This window comes from Meles meles, chromosome 6 (genome assembly GCF_922984935.1).
Source record: "Meles meles chromosome 6, mMelMel3.1 paternal haplotype, whole genome shotgun sequence".
Lineage (NCBI taxonomy): Eukaryota > Metazoa > Chordata > Mammalia > Carnivora > Mustelidae > Meles > Meles meles.
This window is the reverse complement of record NC_060071.1, coordinates 130918004-130940993: the sequence shown is the minus strand read 5'-3', so window position 1 is coordinate 130940993 and position 22990 is coordinate 130918004. Positions and strand designations below refer to the sequence as shown.

At 37.2% G+C, this 22990-nt stretch overlaps 1 protein-coding gene across 5 annotated transcripts in view; it reads right to left on the bottom strand.

The window, feature by feature from the left end:
* Positions 1 to 22990, bottom strand: part of CEP128 (centrosomal protein 128) — a 412817-nt gene that overhangs the window by 283923 nt on the left and 105904 nt on the right. For all 5 annotated transcript variants that reach the window (XM_046006996.1, XM_046006995.1, XM_046006999.1 and 2 more), the window contains one exon: positions 5682 to 6032. In XM_046006996.1, coding sequence (XP_045862952.1) covers positions 5682 to 6032 — 351 coding nt within the window. The remainder of the gene's footprint in view (positions 1 to 5681; positions 6033 to 22990) is intronic.

The window sequence follows — 22990 nt, the reverse complement described above, 5'->3', positions numbered from 1 at the left end:
TTTGGGCCAGGGATTGCTCTGAGCTTCTAAGGCCACCCACACTCCTTGCCTCATGGACCCCTCAGACTCTGAAGCCAGGAACACCACAATGAATCTTTCCTGTGTTTCAAATCCCCCAACTTCCCCCTCTCTCAACTGCCAGAAAAATTTCTATGCTTTTAAGGATTCCTGTGATTAGAGTAGGCCCACCCAGATGATCTCCTTATCTTCAGATCAACTCTGCTATATAATAGAACCATGAGAGTGATATCTCTTAATGTTCACAGGCTCCAGGAATTAGGGTGAGTCATCTCTGGGAGGTCCACTTACCATACTAGACAGAAACTGGCAGAATCGGTCTTGGCTGTAAGGATAATGCAAGTGGGGCCTGAGAACAGGAGAAGTGGCTTCAAGACCGTGCTTAATGTTTGGAACAGATAACATAGGCCCTGGCTAGGAGTTATGAGACTTCCCTGCTGACCAGAAGATAAAGATTATATTTTCAAGATGGAGATCTAGCAGGTAAAACATCTTTGATTGCAAAATACTGTATTATCTTCCTAAAGTTGGTTTAAACAGCGATATTTATTTTTCTCACATAACATGAGCACCAGAGATGGAGCACTTCAAGAAGAGTCCTTCCAAAACTCAGGCACTGCTACTCTACAAGTCTCTAGATTTTGCCCTCGGTTTCAGCATTCCAAGTATCATATCAATTCATGACAAAGGTGGTACCCTTAGAGTGGATAGTCATAGACTTCGTTAGTCAAGTTTGCAAATTCTTTGGCAATATAGATACTAAAGATACTAATAGATACTAAGTTCTATTTGCTTTTTGTTGATTGCTTGGCTAGTAGCCACAGCCCAAGATTTTGTCTAGACATTGTATCTGAATCGGAAAATGGCAGTGTCTTAACTGCCACCTCAATATCTTGGACATTCAACTGTGGGGTCCTCAGTTGAATAGACTTTATCTTGAGGGAACTCAAAACAATAGACTTGGATCCCCCTTGGCCAGGAATGCTGAAGTAGAAGCACTTGAAAGGGGCCTGAGAAATCAGGCTTGTTTTTCACCTCATTTTTATTTCAGCTGAGTTTCCTCGTTCCCTCTCTTGCTTGGACTAACTTCAGCAAGGACAGATCATTTGGCTATTCCATCACTGAAAACCTCCAAATTATCAGACTACATATATTTGGATTATAGACTACAGATTTTCAGTCTCTCTACCCCCAAAAGATCTTGCTCTCTGCTTTTACTATTTATTTTTCTCCACTTTTAGGCAGGCAGGCTACAACCTATATTTGTCTTTCTCTTGTGGATCTGTTCTGAAGTCTATAGTAAGATCACAACACATGCCAACATCCTAAAGTTTTCATACCAGTCACTTAATACCCCACTCTGAGGCACAGCATCACTGCCCCAAGGTAGGATTTCTGATGGTTCAACTAACTACTTCCAGTAGCACAGTTTGCCAACTTCCCCTTTAGAAAGGTATGATGCGCCTGTCCCCACTTTAGTTCTCCACTTAGTCAATGCTACATTTTAGGCTCTTTTACTTAAAGCTCCTTATTCTGAGAGCTGATGTGCCCTGTCAGCTTGAATATCTCCTGCTGAGAGTAAGAGAAAACGCCAATTCAAGCTGACTTAAACTACAAGGTAATTGAATATCATTCCAGGCAGAACTGTTCCAGACATGGTGTCAAAGCTCTAGGTCCACCTCTCGGCACTTCTCTCAGCAATACCTTCTGGTGTGTGAGACTTCGTTCTCAGGACCACAGTAAGACAGCCAACTTCGTCTACTGCAGGCATCACAGCCGATTACAACAAAACCAGGGAAGGAAAAAGATCTCTTATGTATCTTCTTCAGGGGTGAGCAAATGTTTACCAGAAGCTCCCCCAACAGACTTCATAACTCATTCTCCATTGCTCAAAAGAGGGTTATATGCCTGGTAACTGGCCTACATTAATTTTTGAACGGGATGGAATGGATTGAATGGATGGGGCAGGGAGTAGATGGGGATAATCAAGACCACTACGGAAGCCAACTGATGTTTCTAGGTAAGTTTTGCCAGTATACTCAGGTGCAGAAATGGGAAAAATAAGAGTTGGGTTGATTCCAGATTGAAGATCAGTTAGATGTGTGAGGTGGAAGAAAGAAATCAAAGATGCTGGTGAGCATGTCTTCAGAGCAGCTCTTCATGAAGTTCAATCTGATAGGAAAAAACAGATTGTAGGAAATTATTGGTCAACCAGAGGAATGTGGAAAGATCAAAATCATATGGTAATCATTGAAAAAGGAAAAGGAAATAAAAGAAATGTGTAAGATCAGAGACTGAAATTTTGGAAGTAAAGATTTGGACATGGAGAAATTACAGATGAGGACAATTTTTAGCCACAGAAATTGGCTGCTGTGTGACTTGGAGGTCACTGTAAAATGGGAAATTAGTGAAGTTTAAGGATGCTGAAGTTTAAGGTTGCTGAGATGAACTTTGTAATTACCAAAGACAATGACAAGAATTACATGTAATGAGACAGGCTGAGGGGAAGCCAGGTGCAAAAATCCTTGAGAAATATAGAGGCATAATGGAAAAATATGTAGCAGTCAGGAACAATGAGAAGAGAATGTTCTAACCACGCAAACCCAGCTTCAAAAGAAGAAAAGCTGTAAGAGAAGATTATGAAGGAACGATTGAAAATGGCTGTGTGAAGCCAGAAGAATGATACTGTCTAAAACCATAATAAGAATAGAAACGAACTTTTCAAAGGTTGACCACAAAGTACACACAGAATTTTGTTTCCTAATTAACTAAAAGGTAGACAAAATTTTTAAAAAGGAAGAAAAGTTATTTTTCTGCATATGAAGGTATATGCAGATGGATTCTGGGTTATTCTAATATATCCGTACTTTAGCCTTTCTAAAATTGCCTATGGTAGAACCATATGTACATTTAAAATGTATTTAGCACTGATCTTCCTTTCAACTTTTAAATTAAAAAATTCAGCTGTTAAAAGACAGTATATATTACATATACTCCTTTTTTCCTCAGCATGAAGGCAATACAAAAAAGGAAAAGATGGAAATTTAAGATTCTTAAGTCAAATATTATCAAGCAAAAAGCTCAATACAGGGCAAACCAATTTTTCTACGAACTCAGTAAGAAAAACAAGCAACCTAAGAAGCATTCCTATTATCCATATTAAAATACACATCTATGTATTTGGAAATACTCAGGAAAGTATACATTGTGATCAAAATCCAAGTTCAAAATTTTTTCCTTTATCATTTTCACAACAGATATAAGAACCAACAACTTCAAATAGCACTTTAAAAGATGAAGACAAAAAAAAAGTTAAAGATAAAGACAAAAATATCACAATAAATGAGATTATTTGTAGCTACAGAATTTTAGGTCCTCCTTTATATGTTTATCTACATATCTCTAAAGAACATCATATCATGGTCCCCTGATGTAAACATCCATGCCATTTTCTTTCAAGGAAGTGCACAATCTGATGTTTCTGGGGTTTTTTTGCAATGATATGCTATTCGTTTAATATTCCATATAATTCAATAACAAAGTAGTTTTGTAATAGGATACATATATAACAATCTTACCAAACTTCCAAGAATGTAAAAAACAGGAAAAAAGTAAATCAGAGCGATTTTTAAGAGAATACAACTCTTTAGCCTTCTACTACATTTTTTAAGTGGCAAATCTTAAAGCAGAAAATAAATTACACTGGAAAAAAGAGAAATGGTAGTAGAGAAACACAAAAACTGTATTGTTTGAGCATAGAAATTGTCTCAACAAGGTTACTTATTAAACAATTTACTCTGCAAAACATAATGTGTTTTATTTGGAATTTAATATTATTTTTATTTTAATATATACTTCCAAATATACCCTAGAGTCACTTTTTGAAAATAATTAGCTCAAAAAAAAAAAAAAAAAACAAAAAAAAACCATACGCTGTATTCCTAATGCCTTGGGGTGGTTTTGTGATTTTATTAAAAATTAAATACTCCTTAGAGGTATTATTCAGTAAGACATAAACATATAGATGCTTTTTTCCAAAATTATTTACAACGTACTTCCACATCATGGATTTACTGGACGCTTACATGTGCAATGAAATAGCTGTTACCCTTTCTTCCTTGATTAACCACTGCTCTAACTCCAACAGGCTGCATTCATTTTTAAGGCTTTTAAAGTGGAAATTACAATGCCTGCTGTGATAATTGTGATACTACCCTAACTGTGGCAATCACTTTAAAACTACTTCTTTGCTTATCATTAGCAATGCTAAGTGATAAAAATAATTATATCAGGAGCATTCTGGGAAATAATTGTTTAACAATTTTGAGTATCTAAAAAAACTCCATCTAGAAAACTCTGCACCATGGATTAGGATACTGTCTGATGACATGGACCCTTCTACATTTCCTCTAATTAAGTAAAATCCCCAGATGGTTTTCAATCAGTCAGTCCCTCCCACCCACCTTCTTTCTAGCTACCTCCCCAACAGTCATGCTCATTGAACCCGTTGCCAGACCAGACTGACAACAGGATAATCAAGGTAGAGCAATTTCCTGGGATCAGATCAAGTCTGAAAGCTTTACAACTGCTTTACCTCAGGGCAACTAGTCACCCAGTATGTGTCAGATGGGTTAAACTGAAAAGCACTCCACAATGAGTGCAAGGTGATCGCTTCCTCCATCCTCTAGATGTCCACGAAATTCATATCTAAATGGTAAAGCGTCTTTTCCAGGACAGCTCATCTGAAATAAGCATCTGTCACTCTTAAGTACTGACAATTGATTTTATAAACATAATTGCCCTACATTGTGTTTTCCTTTGAAAGAAAGTCAACTTATCTAAATGATTATTCTTTTGGAATGTTCAGAATTCTTGACAAGTGACAAATGACAAAGCAGAAATGATAAACCAAAACTAAACATGGATAAAAATCAACCCTGACTTTCCTGTTTATTATCTTATAAACATCTAGGTTTAATTCAACCCAAAGATATAGTTGAGAATCAACACAGGAGCACAAAATCCATTTAAAGTAACTGACGATGCACGGGAAAGACGACGTGAAATGCATACACGGATGAGTGAAATGCTTTTTGTTGCAATCAAAAAGGCACAAAAGCAGAGTCTTAAAGAGGCTTGTGACCTGATAATACTGCTCGGGCAGTGAGATTATGAACGTCATTCATTTAACGAAAGCCATTATAGTTGCTGCCAGAAAATTGTCCAGTAGTAACTACTACATGTTTAAATGTTCCTTTCCAACCAATACTTAAGTTGAAATTTACTAAAAAATAGATTTTAAGATACATGCACTGGGGGAAAAGTCAGGTGATATTACGGAAGACTTTGTGATTTTTTTTCCATTTGAAAATCAAAGAATAATTTCAATTTAGGGAACTAAAAGCTAAACTGAGGGAGAGGAAGGTTATCTCTTTTTAAGGGCCAACTTTAAAAACTCACAGAATGTTAAACTATGGAGAAGACTTTAAAAACTTAAAAAACTAATTTACTTTTCACCTTGAAATAGCCAAGACATAAAGACTCTTCTATCAAGGACGTCATGATAGAGTACATGCAGAGTATGGCACTCAAGTGTTTGTTGAAAGGATGGATGAATGAATGGTCAGAGCAAAAACCATTCCTTAGGAATCTGGCTTTTATACCTGATTATTCTTGTCTGTCAGTTGATCAAGAGTTTCAGACTGTTTCTCCAGCGCTCGCTCTAACTTCTTGTGCTTAAGCTTCCACTGCCTGATGGACTCCTGAGCTTTCAGTTTCAGCTCTTCTCTCCTCTTCTCTGCCTCCTGCCTCAGGGCCTCTGACTGCTGGAACTCAAGGAGGTACTGCTCTGCCTGCTTGGTTGCATCCTCGGCATGGTGGGTCAACTCTGAGATCTGAAGTTCCGCACGCTTGTGTTTGGCCTCACAAGTTTCAAAGTGATTCTGGATCTCCTGAAGCTGATCCAACATCTGTAGCTGCTTCTTTTCTTTGTGCTCCAATTGATGTGTTAAATTCTGGGAATAAAGCATGAGAAATATTAGGAACATGTTCTTGTCAAAACTGGATGTCTAACAGCATGAAACAAGAATCTCTAATGTCTGAGAATGACTGAAATGGGAACCACCTGTACCAAATTTCATTAGTAGTCAGTCTAGAAGATATGAGTCCCTCTCTATGTATTTTATGGGCACCTAAGTTGGGAATAATTCTTCATAGAAATAGTTCCTCTTTTTTAGACTACTTCACTATCCAAATAGAAAAAACACGTATTTTCCAGTTGACTGTCACCAAAATAGAAGAACTTTTGACGACAAAAACAATGTGCATTACTTTAGTAAGAATCTAGCACTTTGTCCAACTGAAAAAAATGTAAGTTTTAAAAACTGTCAGATTATCACAGCAGTCATATGTAATATTTCACTTTCTGGCAACACATAAATTTTGTTACAATAGAATAAAAATACATAATAAAATATGCACATTGATGATAGAAAGATCAATATAGATAATATTTGAAAGTTATTAAAAAGACTCTCAATACAGTGTTTATAGACACATTAATTCCAGCTAAATCTAATGTTAAAAATTGCTAAACTGGGGCGCCTGGGTGGCTCAGTGGATTAAGCCGCTGCCTTCGGCTCAGGTCATGATCTCAGGGTCCTGGGATCGAGCCCCGCATTGGGCTCTCTGCTCCGCAGGGAGCCTGCTTCCTTCTCTCTCTCTACCTGCCTCTCTCTGCCTGCCTCTCTGCCTACTTGTGATCTCTCTCTCTCTCTGTCAGATAAATAAATAAAATCTTTAAAAAAAAAATTGCTAAACTTAGCTCAAGCTTACAAAAATCAGGGTAGGATAGATTTTTAAACAAACAAATTTATTTGAACTACATAATAATTAAGAGAGGGCAAACCTGAACCCTTAAAATCCAGCTTCCCAGAATGGGTCAACAACACATTTGGAAATTGCACTAAATCATCATGCTTCATACATATTTTCAACTTAAAAAGACCTGGTAAAGATCTATTTTTTTTTTTCCCTTTTTATTAATTTTTTCAGCGTAACAGTATTCATTCTTTTTGCACAACACCCAGTGCTCCATGCAAAACGTGCCCTCCCCATCACCCACCACCTGTTCCCCCAACCTCCCACCCCTGACCCTTCAAAACCCTCAGGTTGTTTTTCAGAGTCCATAGTCTCTTATGGTTCGCCTCCCCTCCCCAATGTCCATAGCCCCCTCCCCCTCTCCCAATCCCACCTCCCCCCAGCAACCCCCAGTTTGTTTTGTGAGATTAAGAGTCATTTATGGTTTGTCTCCCTCCCAATCCCATCTTGTTTCATTTATTCTTCTCCTATCCCCCTACCCTCCCATGTTGCTTCTCCATGTACCCGAATGTTTATAGCAGCAATGTCTACAATAGCCAGACTATGGAAAGAACCTAGATGTCCATCAACAGATGAATGGATCAAGAAGATGTGGTATATATACACAATGGAATACTATAAAGATCTATTTTTAACTTAAAAATGAGAGGACACTGCTTTTATATAACATTTTAAACATATAAAAGAATACTGTAATCATTAACATTAAGCCACTATTATAGAGCTTTGGAAGGGAGTGACAAATTAAGAAATAAGGTATCCCATATGCTGCCCCTCCTGAGCCTTACTTTCCAATACTCAGGTGACAAAGGTAACATGAAAAGGCCATGTTCAGGGGACGAAGATGATACCAGAGCTGGACAAACAATAAATATCATCTACATTGCTGTAAGGCTCCTACAAATGAAGGCTGGAAACATTTACCAACTTCCCCTGATTCTCACAGCAGAACGTTCAGTTCCAGATTCCATTATCCCTGCACCATGGCTCAAATAAGTGAAATACAATTTCTTTCATAGTTAAAGTCATTGTTTGACATCATGGCAAAAAAATACAATAAAAATAATGCCTTGAAAACAAGATTCATTTTCAGAGCAACAGGTTTGCATTTGCTCAATTTGCTAAATTCAATGCAGCATGGAAGAGATGAGTCACTCCTTTATCTACCCAAACAAAATAGTAAATTGAGAACTGTGCACTTGTTTGTGCGGAAAATTCTAAAATGAAATCAGAAAGCCATAGTGGTAGTGGTTTGCCCTTTTGCCCTTATCTAAAAGTTTTATCACTAAGAAACCTGCAGTATTCGCATGATTTCTCCATCAGCAGAGAGATGTCAATATTTTTTTTTTCTAACAAACACTTCGGAGAGTGGGTACCCTTCCTACATGTTAAGCACATAGCTTACAAAATGGTTAATAAGACCTGGCTTTGATACCAAAAAACGAAGTAATATAAACTGGGGAGATACTGACACTACCAGCTAGATTACAACTGCAAATGATGCTAGATGCTAAAATGATAGACAGTTACCTGAAGGGGACTAAATTCTACAGTGTGGCTAGGGGGGGTTTCTCTTGGGAGATGACATAGGAGCTGAGATCTAAATGAGAAGGAGCTAGCAATAATAATTACTATTACTACTAAAGTTTGCTGAGCGCTTGAGTTGTACAAAGGATTAAGCAAATACTTTATAAGAATGACCTCACTTAGTCCCACTATTACTATCTTAATATCAGTGATATGTAACCAACTCTTGGAACCTGCCCAAGATCACATACCTAATATGTGAGGAAATGGGATTTAGACCTAGATTGTCTGGCTGCAGAGCCCATGTTTTCAACTCTTTGCTAAGTGGCCAGATTCTCAAATGACCCTAACTCCTTGCCTGTTTGTCATCTACTATCACAGTCCTATCTTAGTGGTTCTGTTCAGAACTGCCATCTATGAAGCAAGAGTCCCGGTACTCCCTTCTCCCCAGTACTACTCCTCTCATCCCTTTTCCCCATTCCTCAGGCCTTTGGCTTTATCTACTCATCCGCCCAGTTCCCTCACTCCTTTTCTTCTCATACATCTGCTCTTCATTGTCAGGAAGATGACCACGCCCTGACATTTCTTTTGCTGGCTTTAAATCCAAGTTTTTTGACCTAACTTCCTTAATCTTCACTTTAACCACTCCCTTGTACACATTTCAAACTCCTTTCTAAAGCTGAACTTAAATGGTAAAACTACCAGCTCTGGGGGAATTAGCACATTTCCTGTTTCCTGTATCAGGTTACTGAGTCCTCTAAGGAAAACCACAGGGGAGTATCAGTTGATGTGATGGCACAGAGAGGCAAGCCCGTGGTGCCCAGAAATTGTACTGCATGCCTCTTCCCAATCCACACAGTGGCCCTTCCAAAATGGCCTGCCTCAGACCCACCATCTTTTCACTCACTTCTAGTGTGTAACATAGCTCCTTAAAAAAATGAATTGAAGCTATTATGCAGGACATCCCTTAAATTTCCTTAATGTACCATTTTGAAACTTAACCAATGGATAGTTTGTCCTCCTCTCTAGTCTTTGAGGAAAAGGGATCTTTCTTACACAAATCAGCCTCTCTTTGTAATTTCCTTCCACAACCATCAAGGGTTTTACTACATCAATTATATCTTCTCTTCCTTGTACTGAACCTCTCTTTTCCTACTGGATCATTCTTCTCTACTTTTCCCATCTTTAAAAAAAAAATCACAGGACGCCTGGGTGGCTCAGTTGGTTAAGCGGCTGCCTTTGGCTCAGGTCATGATCCCAGCATCCTAGGATTGAGTCCCACATCGGACTCCTTGGGCGGCAGGGAGCCTGCTTCTCTCTCAGCCTCTGCCTCTCTCTGACAAATAAATAAATAAAATCTTTAAAAACAAATAAAATAATTTTTTTAAAAATCACAGTAATAATTTTTTCTTAATGAAACAAATTGAAGAGGATACAAACAAACAGAAAGATAGTTCATGTTCATTAATTGGAGGAATCGGTATTGTTAAAATGTTTATATTACCCAAAGAAATCTGTAGTTTTCATGCAATCCCTATCAAAATACCAAAAGCATTTTTTACATAACTAGATCAAATAATCCTAAAACTTGTATGGAACCACAAAAGACCCTAATAGTCAAAGCAATCTGAAAAAGAACAAAGCTAGAGGTATTATGATCCCAGATTTCAAGATATACTACAAAGCTAATATAATCATAACAGTATGATACTGGCACAGAAATAGGCACACAAATCAACAGAACAGAATAGAGAGTCCAGCAAGAAGCCCACACTTCTATGGTCAATTAATCAATGAAAAATGAGGCAGGAACACACAACAGGAAAAGAGTCTCTTTAATGATGTTGGAAAAACAGCAAAGTTACATAGAAAAGAATGAAACTGGACCACTTTCTTACACCATAGACAAAAATAAACTCAAAATGGATTAAAGACCTAAGTATAGTCTGAAACCATAAAATTCTTAAAGAAAATATAAGCAGTAATTTCTTTGACATCAGCCATAAAACAAGTTTTCCAAATATGTCTACTTTGGCAAGGAAAACAAAAAGCAAAATTAAGGCATTGGGCCTACACCAAAATAAAAAGCTTTTGTACAGTGAAGGAAACCATCGACAAAACAAAAAGGCAAGCTACCTAGTGGTAGAATACATTTGCAAATGAGATATCCAATAAGGAATTAATATCCAAAATATACTAAGAACTTACAAAACTCAACATCAAAACCAATAATCCAATTAAAAAAGGGACAGAAAACCTGAACAGACCTTTTTGCAAAGAAGACATACAGATGGCCAACAGACCATGAAAAAATGCTCAACATCATTAATCAGCAGGTAAATGCAAATTAAAACCACAATGAGATATCACTTTATACCTGTCAGAATGACTAAAACAAAAAACAAAAAACAAAATATCCCCAGGGGTACAGGTCTGTGAATTGCCAGGTTTACACACTTCACAGCACTCACGATAGCACTTACCCTCCCCAATGTCCATAGCCCCCTCCCCCTCTCCCAATCCCACCTCCCCCCAGCAACCCCCAGTTTGTTTTGTGAGATTAAGAGTCATTTATGGTTTGTCTCCCTCCCAATCCCATCTTGTTTCATTTATTCTTCTCCTATCCCCCTAACCCCCCATGTTGCTTCTCCATGTCCTCATATCAGGGAGATCATATGATAGTTGTCTTTCTCTGACTTATTTCACTAAGCATGATACCCTCTAGTTCCATCCATGTCGTCGCAAATGGCATGATTTCATTTCTTTTGATGGCTGCATAGTATTCCATTGTGTATATATACCACCTCTTCTTTATCCATTCATCTGTTGATGGACATCTAGGTTCTTTCCATAGTTTGGCTATTGTAGACATTGCTGCTATAAACATTTGGGTACACGTGCCCCTTCGGATCACTATGTTTGTATCTTTAGGGTAAATACCCAGTAGTGCAATTGCTGGGTCATAGGGTAGTTCTATTTTCAACATTTTGAGGAACCTCCATGCTGTTTTCCAGAGTGGTTGCACCAGCTTGCATTCCCACCAACAGTGGAGGAGGGTTCCCCTTTCTCCGCATCCTCGCCAGCATCTCTCATTTCCTGACTTGTTAAAAAAAGTCAATCAAAGAAAGACAACTATCATATGATCTCCCTGATATGAGGACATGGAGAAGCAACATGGGGGGGTAGGGGGATAGGAGAAGAATAAATGAAACAAGATGGGATTGGGAGGGAGACAAACCATAAATGACTCTTAATCTCACAAAACAAACTGGGGGTTGCTGGGGGGAGGTGGGATTGGGAGGGGGGAGGGGGCTATGGACATTGGGGAGGGGAGGCGAACCATAAGAGACTATGGACTCTGAAAAACAACCTGAGGGTTTTGAAGGGTCAGGGGTGGGAGGTTGGGGGAACAGGTGGTGGGTAATAGGGAGGGCACGTTTTGCATGGAGCACTGGGTGTTGTGCAAAAACAATGAATACTGTTACGCTGAAAAAATAAATAAAATGGAAAAAAAAAAACAAAATAAACAAAACAAAACCACAAGAAATTACAAGGTGTTGGTGAAGATGTGGAAGAAAAGGGACATTCATACACTGTTGGAGGGAATGCAAATTGGTGCAGCCACTGTAAGAAATGGTATGGAGATTTCTCAAAAATTACAACTAGAATTATCATATTACCCAACAATTCCACAACTGGGCATTTACCCAAAGAAAATGAAAACACTAATTCAAAGGGATACATGCACCCCTATGTTTATTGCAGCATTATTTACAATTGCCAAGATACAGAAGCAACCCAAATGTCATTCACAGATGAATAAAGATGTAACACACGCGCGCACATGTGCACACACAATGAAATATTATTCAGCCATTAAAAAAAGAACGAAATCTTGCTGTTTGCAACAACATGGATAGACCTACAGGGTATAATGCTAAGTGAATAGTATAATACTATTGGCTAGTATAATACTGCATGATTTCACTCATGTGGAATTTAAGAAATAGAATAAAAAAAGAAAAAAATAGACGAAAAAAAGACTTTTTTCCCCAGCTTTTTTTTAAATTATGTTCAATTAGCCAACATATAGTACATCATTAGTTTTTGGTGTGCTGTTCAACAATTCATTAGTTGCATATAACACCCAGTGCTCATCACCACACATGCCCTCCTTAATACTCATCACTCAGTTATCTCATCCCCCAACCTACTCCCCTTTCTGCAACCCTTAGTTTGATTCCCAGAGTCCGGAATCTCTCACAGTTGTCTTCCTTGCTGATTTCTTCCTATTCAGTCTTCCCTCCTCCTTCTCCTGTGGTCCTCTGTGCTATTCCTTATGTTCCACATATGAGTGAAACTATATAATAATTGTCTTTCTCTGCTTGACTTATTTCACTTAGCATAATTCCCTTCAGTTCCATCCATGTTGATGCAAATGATGGGTAGTCATCCTTTCTGATGGCTGAGTAATATCCCATTGTATATAAGAACCACATCATCTTTATCCATTCATCTATTAAAGGGCATCTCAGCTCCTTCCATAGTTTGGCTACTGTGGACACTGCTGCTATGTGCGTGTGCCCCTTCTTTTCACTACATCTGTATCTTTCAGGTAAATAATAGTGCAGTTGCTGGGTCGTTGGGCAGCTCTAATTTTAATGTCTTGAGGAACCTCCATACTGTTTTCCAGAGTGTCTGTACCAGCTTGCATTCCCACCAACAGTGTAAGAGGGAACAGTGTAAGAGGGTTCCCCTTTCTCCACATCCTCACCAACACTTGTTTTTTCCTATCTTTTTAATTTTTGCCACTAACTGGTATAAGGTGGTATCTTATTGTGGTTTTGATTTGTATTTCCCTGATGGCTAGTGATGTTGAACATTTTTTCATGTGTCTGTTAGCCATGTGTGTGTCTTCTTTGGAGAAGTGTCTGTTCATGTCTTCTGCTCAGTTACTGACTGGGTTATTTGAAAAAAAAAAAAAAAAAACAGACTCTTAAACACAGAGAATGAACTAGCTATTTTCAGAGAAGGGGGAGGAAGGATGATGAGGGAAATAGATAAAGGGGATTAATAGAACGTTTATCTTGATGAGCATTGAGAAATTTGTGAAACTACTGAGTAATTGTGTTGGACACCTGGAACTATTATAGCACGATGTATTATCTATACTTGAATTTTTTAAAAAATCACAGCAATAATTTTTTTAATGAAACAAAAAAAAAAACCCTTATAAATCTGACATGATCTAACCAGTACTCTATACTCAGCTTCCTATTAAATCAGACTCCTGGAAAGATTCTCTGAATATCCCTACCAAGCTTTTGAACCCAGGAGGAAAATAAGTTCAGCATTATTTATTCTTCTATAATTACAGAACAACAAGAATAGGCACATGATTAACATATGTAAGCCCTGAGCTTAAGCACATAAATTTCATTGTTCTCACATTTTAAAAATTACAGACTTTCATATTAACATATTTCATACAATAACTCACTTTAGAATACTTGAAAACATCATGGCATTAATTGGGTATATAAGTATAAATGAATAGAAAAGGATGTGGTTCTAATTGTAAATAATTGTGGTTCTTACTACTGATAGGAAAGTAGGATTGAATTTGAACTGGATGAACCCTGCCTCTAACTGCTCTGAGTCTGGAAACTGTCGCCACTGATTTGCTCCCATCAGTCTGTCTGCATTATGCTTCAGGTAAAACCTGTCATAGAATTCCTGCCTATATTCATTCCTTGGCAGGTTCTATTCAGCCACAGTTTTGATGTTGTCTTTAATCCATCTTCCTCAGATAACAAATCAGAATAATCTAATTTTAACAAACATTTCTCCCCCATCAATCAAGAGATTATATTACAGAACCCTCACAACAATCCTTCACATATGCACACATCTATGGAGAGCAAACAAGTAAACAAACACATCATTAATCCATGGATAAATGCTTTTAGGGTAGGCATATATACCAAATACTAGCATCTTCCTATGTACTACATGAAATGCTAAATGAAAGGCAATTTTCTTATTTATTCCATTAGGATGATTTCCAATTCTGTTATTACTATCGTACATTCCTGGCAGCCTCTTCTACCCTAAAGAACATTTTATAGTTAAATTGTGTGAAATTATTTCAGCCACTAGAGCAGAGTTGTTAAATTTCATATCGTTTAATCAAGTCTATTACTTATTTCTCACTATGTAAGTACTGTCAAAGACAGGAACCATCCAAAAACATAGAATTTTTTTTTTTCCCCACCAAGAATTGTTTCCAGTTATGTGGGAGAAAAAACTTTGGTTCCTAATGGGAACATTTTGGATTCTATAGCTGGGCCTGAGAATTAAACCAACACAAGACAGATTAACAGGAGAAAAGCACACACATTTTATTTACTATTTTTACATAGACATAGGAGCCTTTGTTGGGAAAATGAAGACTCTACAAAGTGGTTGGGACCGAGAGCTTCTACGCTTTTTTTAACAGAGAATTTGTGGGGAAGTGACAAGAAAAAGGAAAAGGGATTTAATAAGCTTCGAGGGGTAATAAACTGTGGGGAAGTGGCTAGGAAATATATGGGGGGAATCTAACTGAAGATCAGGGTTATTTTAGGTTCCTCTGTACATATCCATTTTGGAATCAACTCCCAATCTCCAGTGATAAAAAAATGTTTTCTTCCTGGTAGAGGGAGTACCTTCCTCATGGGAAATACTATGACTTTCTTTAGGTAGGAAAAGAGGTCAGAGTACCTTTCTGCATCTACTGTTTCTCAAGTGCCTTCAGCTCACAATAATCAATATGCCAAAGTGGAACATTCGGGGATGGTACGTTCTGATCCCTTTCACAGCACCTTACCAAAGGTTTATAAATGCTCCAACTCAATCTAAAACTTTACACATTTCTCTTTTATCTCTTTCTCCTTCTTCAGGTGGGAAAAAATGTTAATGAGTAGTTGTGTTGAGGGTCTCAGGTTTGTTGATAACTAGAAGTATAGTCATACTTATGTTGAGATTTATTAGACTGAGAAGATACAAGGCAAAATCAGCAAAAGGAAGAGAATGTGGGGTGTAGTCCAGTGGAACCCGGGCACAAGCTTCCAGGAGTCCTCTCCCTGCAGTCAGAGGATGTGCTCAATTGTTCCAGCAGTGAATTCTGACAACGTGTGTGAGGTACTTGCTACCAGGGAAACTCATTAGAAACTCGGTGCTCAAAGTTTTTATTAGAAGCTGGTCACTTAGCTACTGTCTGCCTAGTATGGACCAAAATCCAGACTACCAGAAGGAAAGCAGTTATTCAGCACAAACCACATTCCTTGTATAAAAGGTCTAAGCACCATGAGCTACACCTTATCATTTAAGAAAAGTTTCTTACTTGATTATCATTAAAGTTCCCAGATGCCAAACAAGGGCCTATTTTGGAAGCAGACCTAAGGAAACAGTCTCTGATCTACTTTGTTAACTCCTTTCTTCCCAGTAGTAAAATGACCAAGGAATAGACAGAAAGGAAAAGAATCTATTAAAGAATGCATTATAGCTGCATTGAGAAGATGATAGAAAAGAACTCTCTTCCTTTAAAATTGATTGGCCTTGGCTACCAGTGGCTTCCTTTTTAATTACTGCAGTGTTTGCTTTCAAATTATAACTACAGACAGCCCACTCATATGAATAAAGCATATGAATAAGGCATTAAAATGAAAATAGAAAATGAAAAAGAGATACTCTATTTTAAAAAGCAGTATGGATAGGATCCATCATAAATTCTAGCTTTAGCTGTTCACACATCTAAGATAATAATTTCACATATGTGGATTACAAAAAAATATTTACCAACTTGAAATTACAAAAGTGGAAAAACTGGACTAGCTAAGAGAATAATGGAATAAGTTTATAGAATTAAGAAACCAGTTCCGTCTAGTATATGAAGATCTTCCTACCTGCCTTCTTTTCTCTCATATTCTTGAAGAATTACTAAACCTACATTGAAAGAGTTTCCATTAAAAGACAAAAAGCAGACTACTGTGTAGGTGACAACAATGATTATTTGTTCACTGATATCACTAACATATAGTATAACACAATTTTTCCAGTACTCTTATTTGATAGTCAATGCATACAAAGGATTGGGCACCTTAGGGAATATTTAAAAATGAAAACTTCATCCCAAATAAGCCAGGGTCTCAGAATATTTATTTTAAATAAACATTTTCATCTAGTATTATGTACTTTGTGTGAGACCTTTAAGGGTAATGAGAAAAGAGCCACACTTTAATGACTCAAAAACAACATCCCAGGGAAATAGCAGTGTATCAGGGAAAGAACATGAATCACAGACTTGAGATCAAATCCCAGCTCTGTCACTCTATGACCTCAGGAGAAGGGTTTACCCTCTGTGAGCCAAGGCAACTAAATTTATAAAGAGGACTCAATAACATCTACATATCAGAAGAATGATGACCTACACAAAATCAATTGGATAAACATCTGGAAGACTCATTGATTGGCACACTTTACAAACTCAACAATGGCAAGGTTTGCTAACTAGAAACAACAGTAAAATTAGAGAGGTAGGCACCTGGGTCGTTAAGTGGTTAAGTGTCTGCCCTCAGCTCAGATCATCCTCCCAGGGTCCTGAGATCAAGCCCTGTGTTGGCTCCCCACTCAGTAGGAATCTGCTTCTCTGTCTCCCTCCCTCTTCCACACTACTTGTGCATGTTTTCTTTCTCTCAAATAAATAAAATCTTTCCCCCAAAATTAGAGAGTTAATCCAAGGCCTGTATTATAAAGATGAGGAAATTGAGGGACAAGGAGATAATCAATCCAAGTTAAGGGAAGTAGTTTACAGCAGAGAGTCACAGGCCCCCAATATTCAAACTAATATTCATCCCATTTCACTGTATTACTGACTTGGATACTAGCCAAACAACCTCTTGAATAATTAAATAAGATACCATGTTCTTTCCTGAGATAGGAGGAAATCCTAAATAGGAATTACACAATCTCTGAGGCATGGATGTTTCTGCAACATTTTTAAAACTGAGAAGAAAAAAAAAAATCACAGAATAGATGTGACTTGGTTAAAACAAAATCAGGAATAGAATAGTTTTCCCCTTCTATAGTCAAGACACTGGCTAGGCACTGAGGAAAGTATTAGATGAGAAACACTGACTGGGACAAATATGATCAAGCAGGAGGGAAGAGACATCACCGTTAGCCAGTAAAGTAGAAACAGAATTTAAGTTAGTAAATTTAAGAGAAACCACTCTGATCATCAAGAACTCATAAAGAAAGGCACATAAAATAAGGAGACAATGAGCAAACTCAAGTGTGAAGAAGAGAAAAGATTGGGTCACTGATAAAGGACAGGCATTTAAGACCAACAGTAGCACTGGAAAGAGCCACAGAATGGGTTATCAGGGCTATTCACAAAGAGTAAAAGTTCAAGAGGGCCAAAAAGAGATTAAAAAGTAAGGTCAGAAACCAGGTTGGGAGAATGCTGAAAGCCAGTTTAAGCTTTCAAAAGTTTTTTAGCAAGGGAATAACGTGATCAGATATGTGCTTGAGAAAGATTAATCACCAAAGGACATTATGCTAACACTAGGATATTAAAATATTATAGCAACATTAAAAATAATTGAAGATCATCTTTTTAAAGCAGAATGGACTTTTAGAACCAATTTTTTCTCATCTGAATTCAATTTCAGCAATCAAATTCAATAGAGCTTGCTTATAATAGATAAGAACCATCTATGGCATTCAAGAGAATAGGGGGGAAAAAAAGAAAAAGAAAAACACCACTTGTCAGTCTCATTCTTTCTGAAGAAAATACAGGTATGTTTCCATTTAATCCAATAAATATTTACCGCACTCAGCAACAACCAAGCTGCTAGAGACACAAAAAGATGAATAAGACAGCATGGTTCTACATTCTACTGCTACAGAGAAACATATAGTTTGGTTAGGCAGACACCTAACAGTTATTTTAAATAAATGTGATACATATGAGCAATTTTTTTCTCCTGTATTTCAAATTCTGCCTCTCTTCCCAATTTATGCTACCTAATCTATACTTAGATTTCATTCTTCAGTGTCTTCATCTGTCCTTATCTTTATATAACGTTTTCTAACAATGATTCTTTGTCAAAAAGAAAAGAGCCCTGAGCTAACACCATTAGGTGATGGCTAAGGGAACAAAAAGATAATTCACAGTTGCTAGTGAAAGTAAAAAAGACAAAGAGCAAACATGGGGGGCAGGAGGGGAGAGGCAGAAACACAGCTAGAGAGAAAATGAATGCCTATGCCAGTCAATCTCAGAACTCAAACAACAGCCAACACCACTAAGGCAGGAGTATGCACAGCACTCTTATCCTCTGTTTCCCTTTGGTGCCTTCTTTCATGATGAAAGTGCTCATAACATTGGTGTTGGCCGGGGAAATGTGGTTGAGAGGAGAATGGAGAAGAAGGAAAAGATTAACTAGAGAATCTGATCAAACAGACACTTCTCCCAAAAAGACTTTTGTGAGAATTTCAAATAACTTGATTCTGCAACATTTTGAAAAAGAATGATCCCAAACTAGGGGCAAGCCAAATGGAAGTACAATCATTTGTACATTTCTTTTAATTTTTATAATTGCTAGCCTTTGAGTTTTAGATACATCAAATATATGGTATAACAGAAATAAGAAGACACACACATCACACAATTTTTGGTGTGATGTTTACTCACACTAGAGTAAACATGTATATTGTAAAATTATGTGTTTGTATTATACTCATTTTATCAAAAATTTAAAAACAAGTTTAAATATTAATTATTATAAAGATTAAGAGTTTTTATAGCTTGCATTGATGACAAGTTCATTTTAAGAATAAATATCCTGATTCCCAAGTCTTCTTGGTTGGAAATACCATGCTTAATTATAAAGTTTCTCATATGAACACATACAAACCACAATAGAATGATGTGTTTTACAACATAGTTTCTAGAAACCCAGCACAGTGAAAGTAGCAACTACCTTATCAAAATGATACACCGAAACAAAAATGATATTTAAAGTATAGGCAAATATAAAGCTCAATTCTTTATAAGGACAAAAATGGTGACATTAAAGTTAATAAGTAACAAACACACCTCAAGGAGAACACTGTTCAAAACAGAATTCAGTTAATTATCTTATCATTGACTCTGAACAAAGATAAGACTAATTCCAGCCCAAAATATGACTTCCTTAAAGCAGACACAAGATGAAAACACTAACTGAACAAGGATATTATATCCAAAATGAGATGCAAATATCTCAGCAAGAGGACTGATTCAAGTGCAGAAAAAAAAATTAAAATTTTATTTATACTTTTTGTATTTATTAAAATTAAACTCTTTTCCAGCATGTTGGAACGTTTTAGGTTCCATGTGACAAGTTAATTGGCATGTATAGATGATTTACTTTTAAGTAAGCTAAAATGGACAGGAAGCTTTAAAAACAAAAACCTGCAAATAAACTACACATTGAGGGGTACCTGGGTGGTGCAGTTGTTTAAGTGTCTGATGCTTAGTTTCAGCTCAGGTCGCAATCTCAGAGTCATGAGATTGAGCCCCATACTGAGCTCTGTGCTCAGTGCAGAGTCTGCTTAAAATGCTCTCTTCCTCTGCCCCTCCTCCCTATGCTCACTCTCTCAAATAAATAAATCTAAAAACAACAACAACAAAAAACTACACACTGAGTATAACATTACCAGTGTATGGCTAGGTATGTGTAAATGTAACATGAGGATTAACATGAATTCAACTAGTATTCGCAGAGTGCCAACTATGGACACAAGGCTAGGCTCAAGGGCTATGAAAAATACAAGGCAAGGTCATGTTTCTCAGGTGAAAGAAAACCTGATTACTGGCACTGTGGTTTATGACGTGACTGACAGCAGTCAGCCCCCATCCCTACCTCCTCCTAATATACTCTCCTATTCCATAGAGGCTATAAAACTCAGTGTCTAGCACTCACTTAAGCTAGGTTGGGGTAGGGGGTGGCAAATTAGACTCAATACAGAGAGAATTAGAATGTAGAAATGAAGCAGAGACAACATAACTGCTAATTTGGCTCTTTGCTACTGGCCAGCAAGGTCTTAGAGACAGGATTTATTTTGTTCCACAGTGAATATTCCCTTGTGAATATACCCCTTTGTGTTACCTCTTCTTAGAAGCCTAAGCAAGACCACATCTGCCAGTACAACTATTGCATAAAATACCTAGAGCAGTTCTATTTCCCACACTAAACCTAACTAATGTTATAAAGTTTTGCTTGTACTGTGCAAACAAAAGAACAGATTTAACAGGATTTCACCTGAAATTCTCAGCCTCTCAATTAAGCCATGCCCCATTCACCTCTATTGGGAAATTAGTCTGACATATTATTGCATGTTTTGATAGACTCATTCATTTCTGTATGATTTAGGTGTTTTATGAACTGATAGTGAGAGGACAACTAATCAATTTTCCACAGTCAGGAGAATTAAGGGAAGTCTCCAAATAAAAGAACTCAAATCAAGCAAAACAAGCATGGTAGCCCCGAAATACAGGCAAAGGAAGCTAGACTGGGCCAACACTCACTGGGATTTCACTATGTAAAACTTTTTAAAGTCATGATTGGTGGAAAGTAGAATATACACTTAAAATCCGGGAGTCAATTTTTCTTAACTCAAGCAAAATATCTATTAATAATCTTTAAAAACTGATTTAAACCCTTTATGAGTTAGGGATCAGCCACAAAATATCAGGGGCTACTGTAGTAACCATGTCACAAATAATTCTTCCTTTACAAAAAGAATCTTCTGTCTTTTCTAGCCTTCTAATTTGACTACATATACTACTATCATTTTCTCTTTGCCAAATGAAGCAGAGACACATAAAAAGACATTAATCCCAAATAACAGGTTCCTCGGTCTTTCTCAGTGATTAAAAATAATTATTTCTCCACAAATCCTAGGAGAACATATCTGCTTCATACAACTACAGTTTCCTTGTACTTTTTAATGAAACATGATACTAAGCTTAAGCAAAGTACAGAAAATAATGTTCAATTAATTAAATACATTCATCTCTTTGTGAAGAAATAAAATATTAACTTCTGTTTCATTAACCATGATGTTCACTACATGGAACATTTTAAATACACATTTCTTCAGAGTGTTCAACTTACTACACAAGGGGACACATAATGAACATCTAGGCCCCAGCAACACACTGGGGAAATTCTGACCCTGCACACATCTCTCAAGTACATTTGTGTTTTCTTCTTTTTCTCACACTCTATTAGACCGATAATTTTAACTCTGCAACTCTAATGTTTAAACTAAAGTAGGCACATTGGGAGAAGAAAATTTGAATATAGATAGGAAAAAACCATTCTTCTTTCAGCAGACTGGTATTTGGAACTGCTTTTGATTGAGGTGCAACAACCTCTGATTAACACATTTGCTATGAAATGCATTAGGACAAAGCAGGTATCAATAAAAGACAGACACCTGTGTCTTACCAGTATTGATTTGGCCACTGAGAGAACCAAGATAAAGTATGCAGTTCAACTAAAGAAATATGTCATCTCTAATTACATTACGTATATTGAAAAGAACTTAAATGTAACCTAACACTTAATATTATTGCTCTACATCCTTAGAGAGCATTACAGTTTACTGGAAACAGATCAGACACATTATCGTACATGATACAATAGCACTGTGCACCTAAGAGAAATCAACTTTTCTTGATTTTTCAGTTTTGATTTCTTGAGAGAAATCAAAGCTAAGGAAGCCTAAATGAGATAAAAGAGTCCTATTTTCTTTTTTTTTTAAGTAAATACAGTTTCAAACAAAAATAACAATCCCCTGAGATACCACCCCACATCCATTAGGATGGCTACCATTAAAAAAACCAAAAACCAAAAAAAATCAACAGCCAAGTAACAACAATAAAAAACAGAACAAATGTTGATGAGGATGTGGAGAACCTGGAACCCTTGTGCATCGTTGGTAGGAATATAAAATGGTATAGGAATATAAAATGTAGAAAAAAGTACGGTGGTTCCTCACAAGATTAAACACAGAATTATCTCATGATCTACAAATTTTATTTCTGGATATGTACCCCCAAAACGTAGAAGCAGAGTCCCAAAGAGATATTTATACACTCATGTTCATAACAGTATTATTCACTGTGGAAGCTAAAATGTGGAAGCAAGCTAGGTCTCCATCAACTGATGCATGGATAAGCAAAATGTGGTATATACATAGAATGGAATATTATTCAGCCTTGAAAAGAAAGGAAATTCTGTAATATGACGCAGCACAGTTGAACTTTTGAGGACATCATGTTAAGTGAATTAAGGCAAGCACAAAAAGACAAATACTGCGGGTGCCTGGGTGGCTCAGTGGGTTAAAGCCTCTGCCTTCGGCTCGGGTCATGATCCCAGGTCCTGGGATCGAGCCCCGCATCAGGCTCTCTGCTCGGCAGGGAGCCTGCTTCCTCCTCTCTCTCTGCCTACTTGTGATCTCTGTCAAATAAATA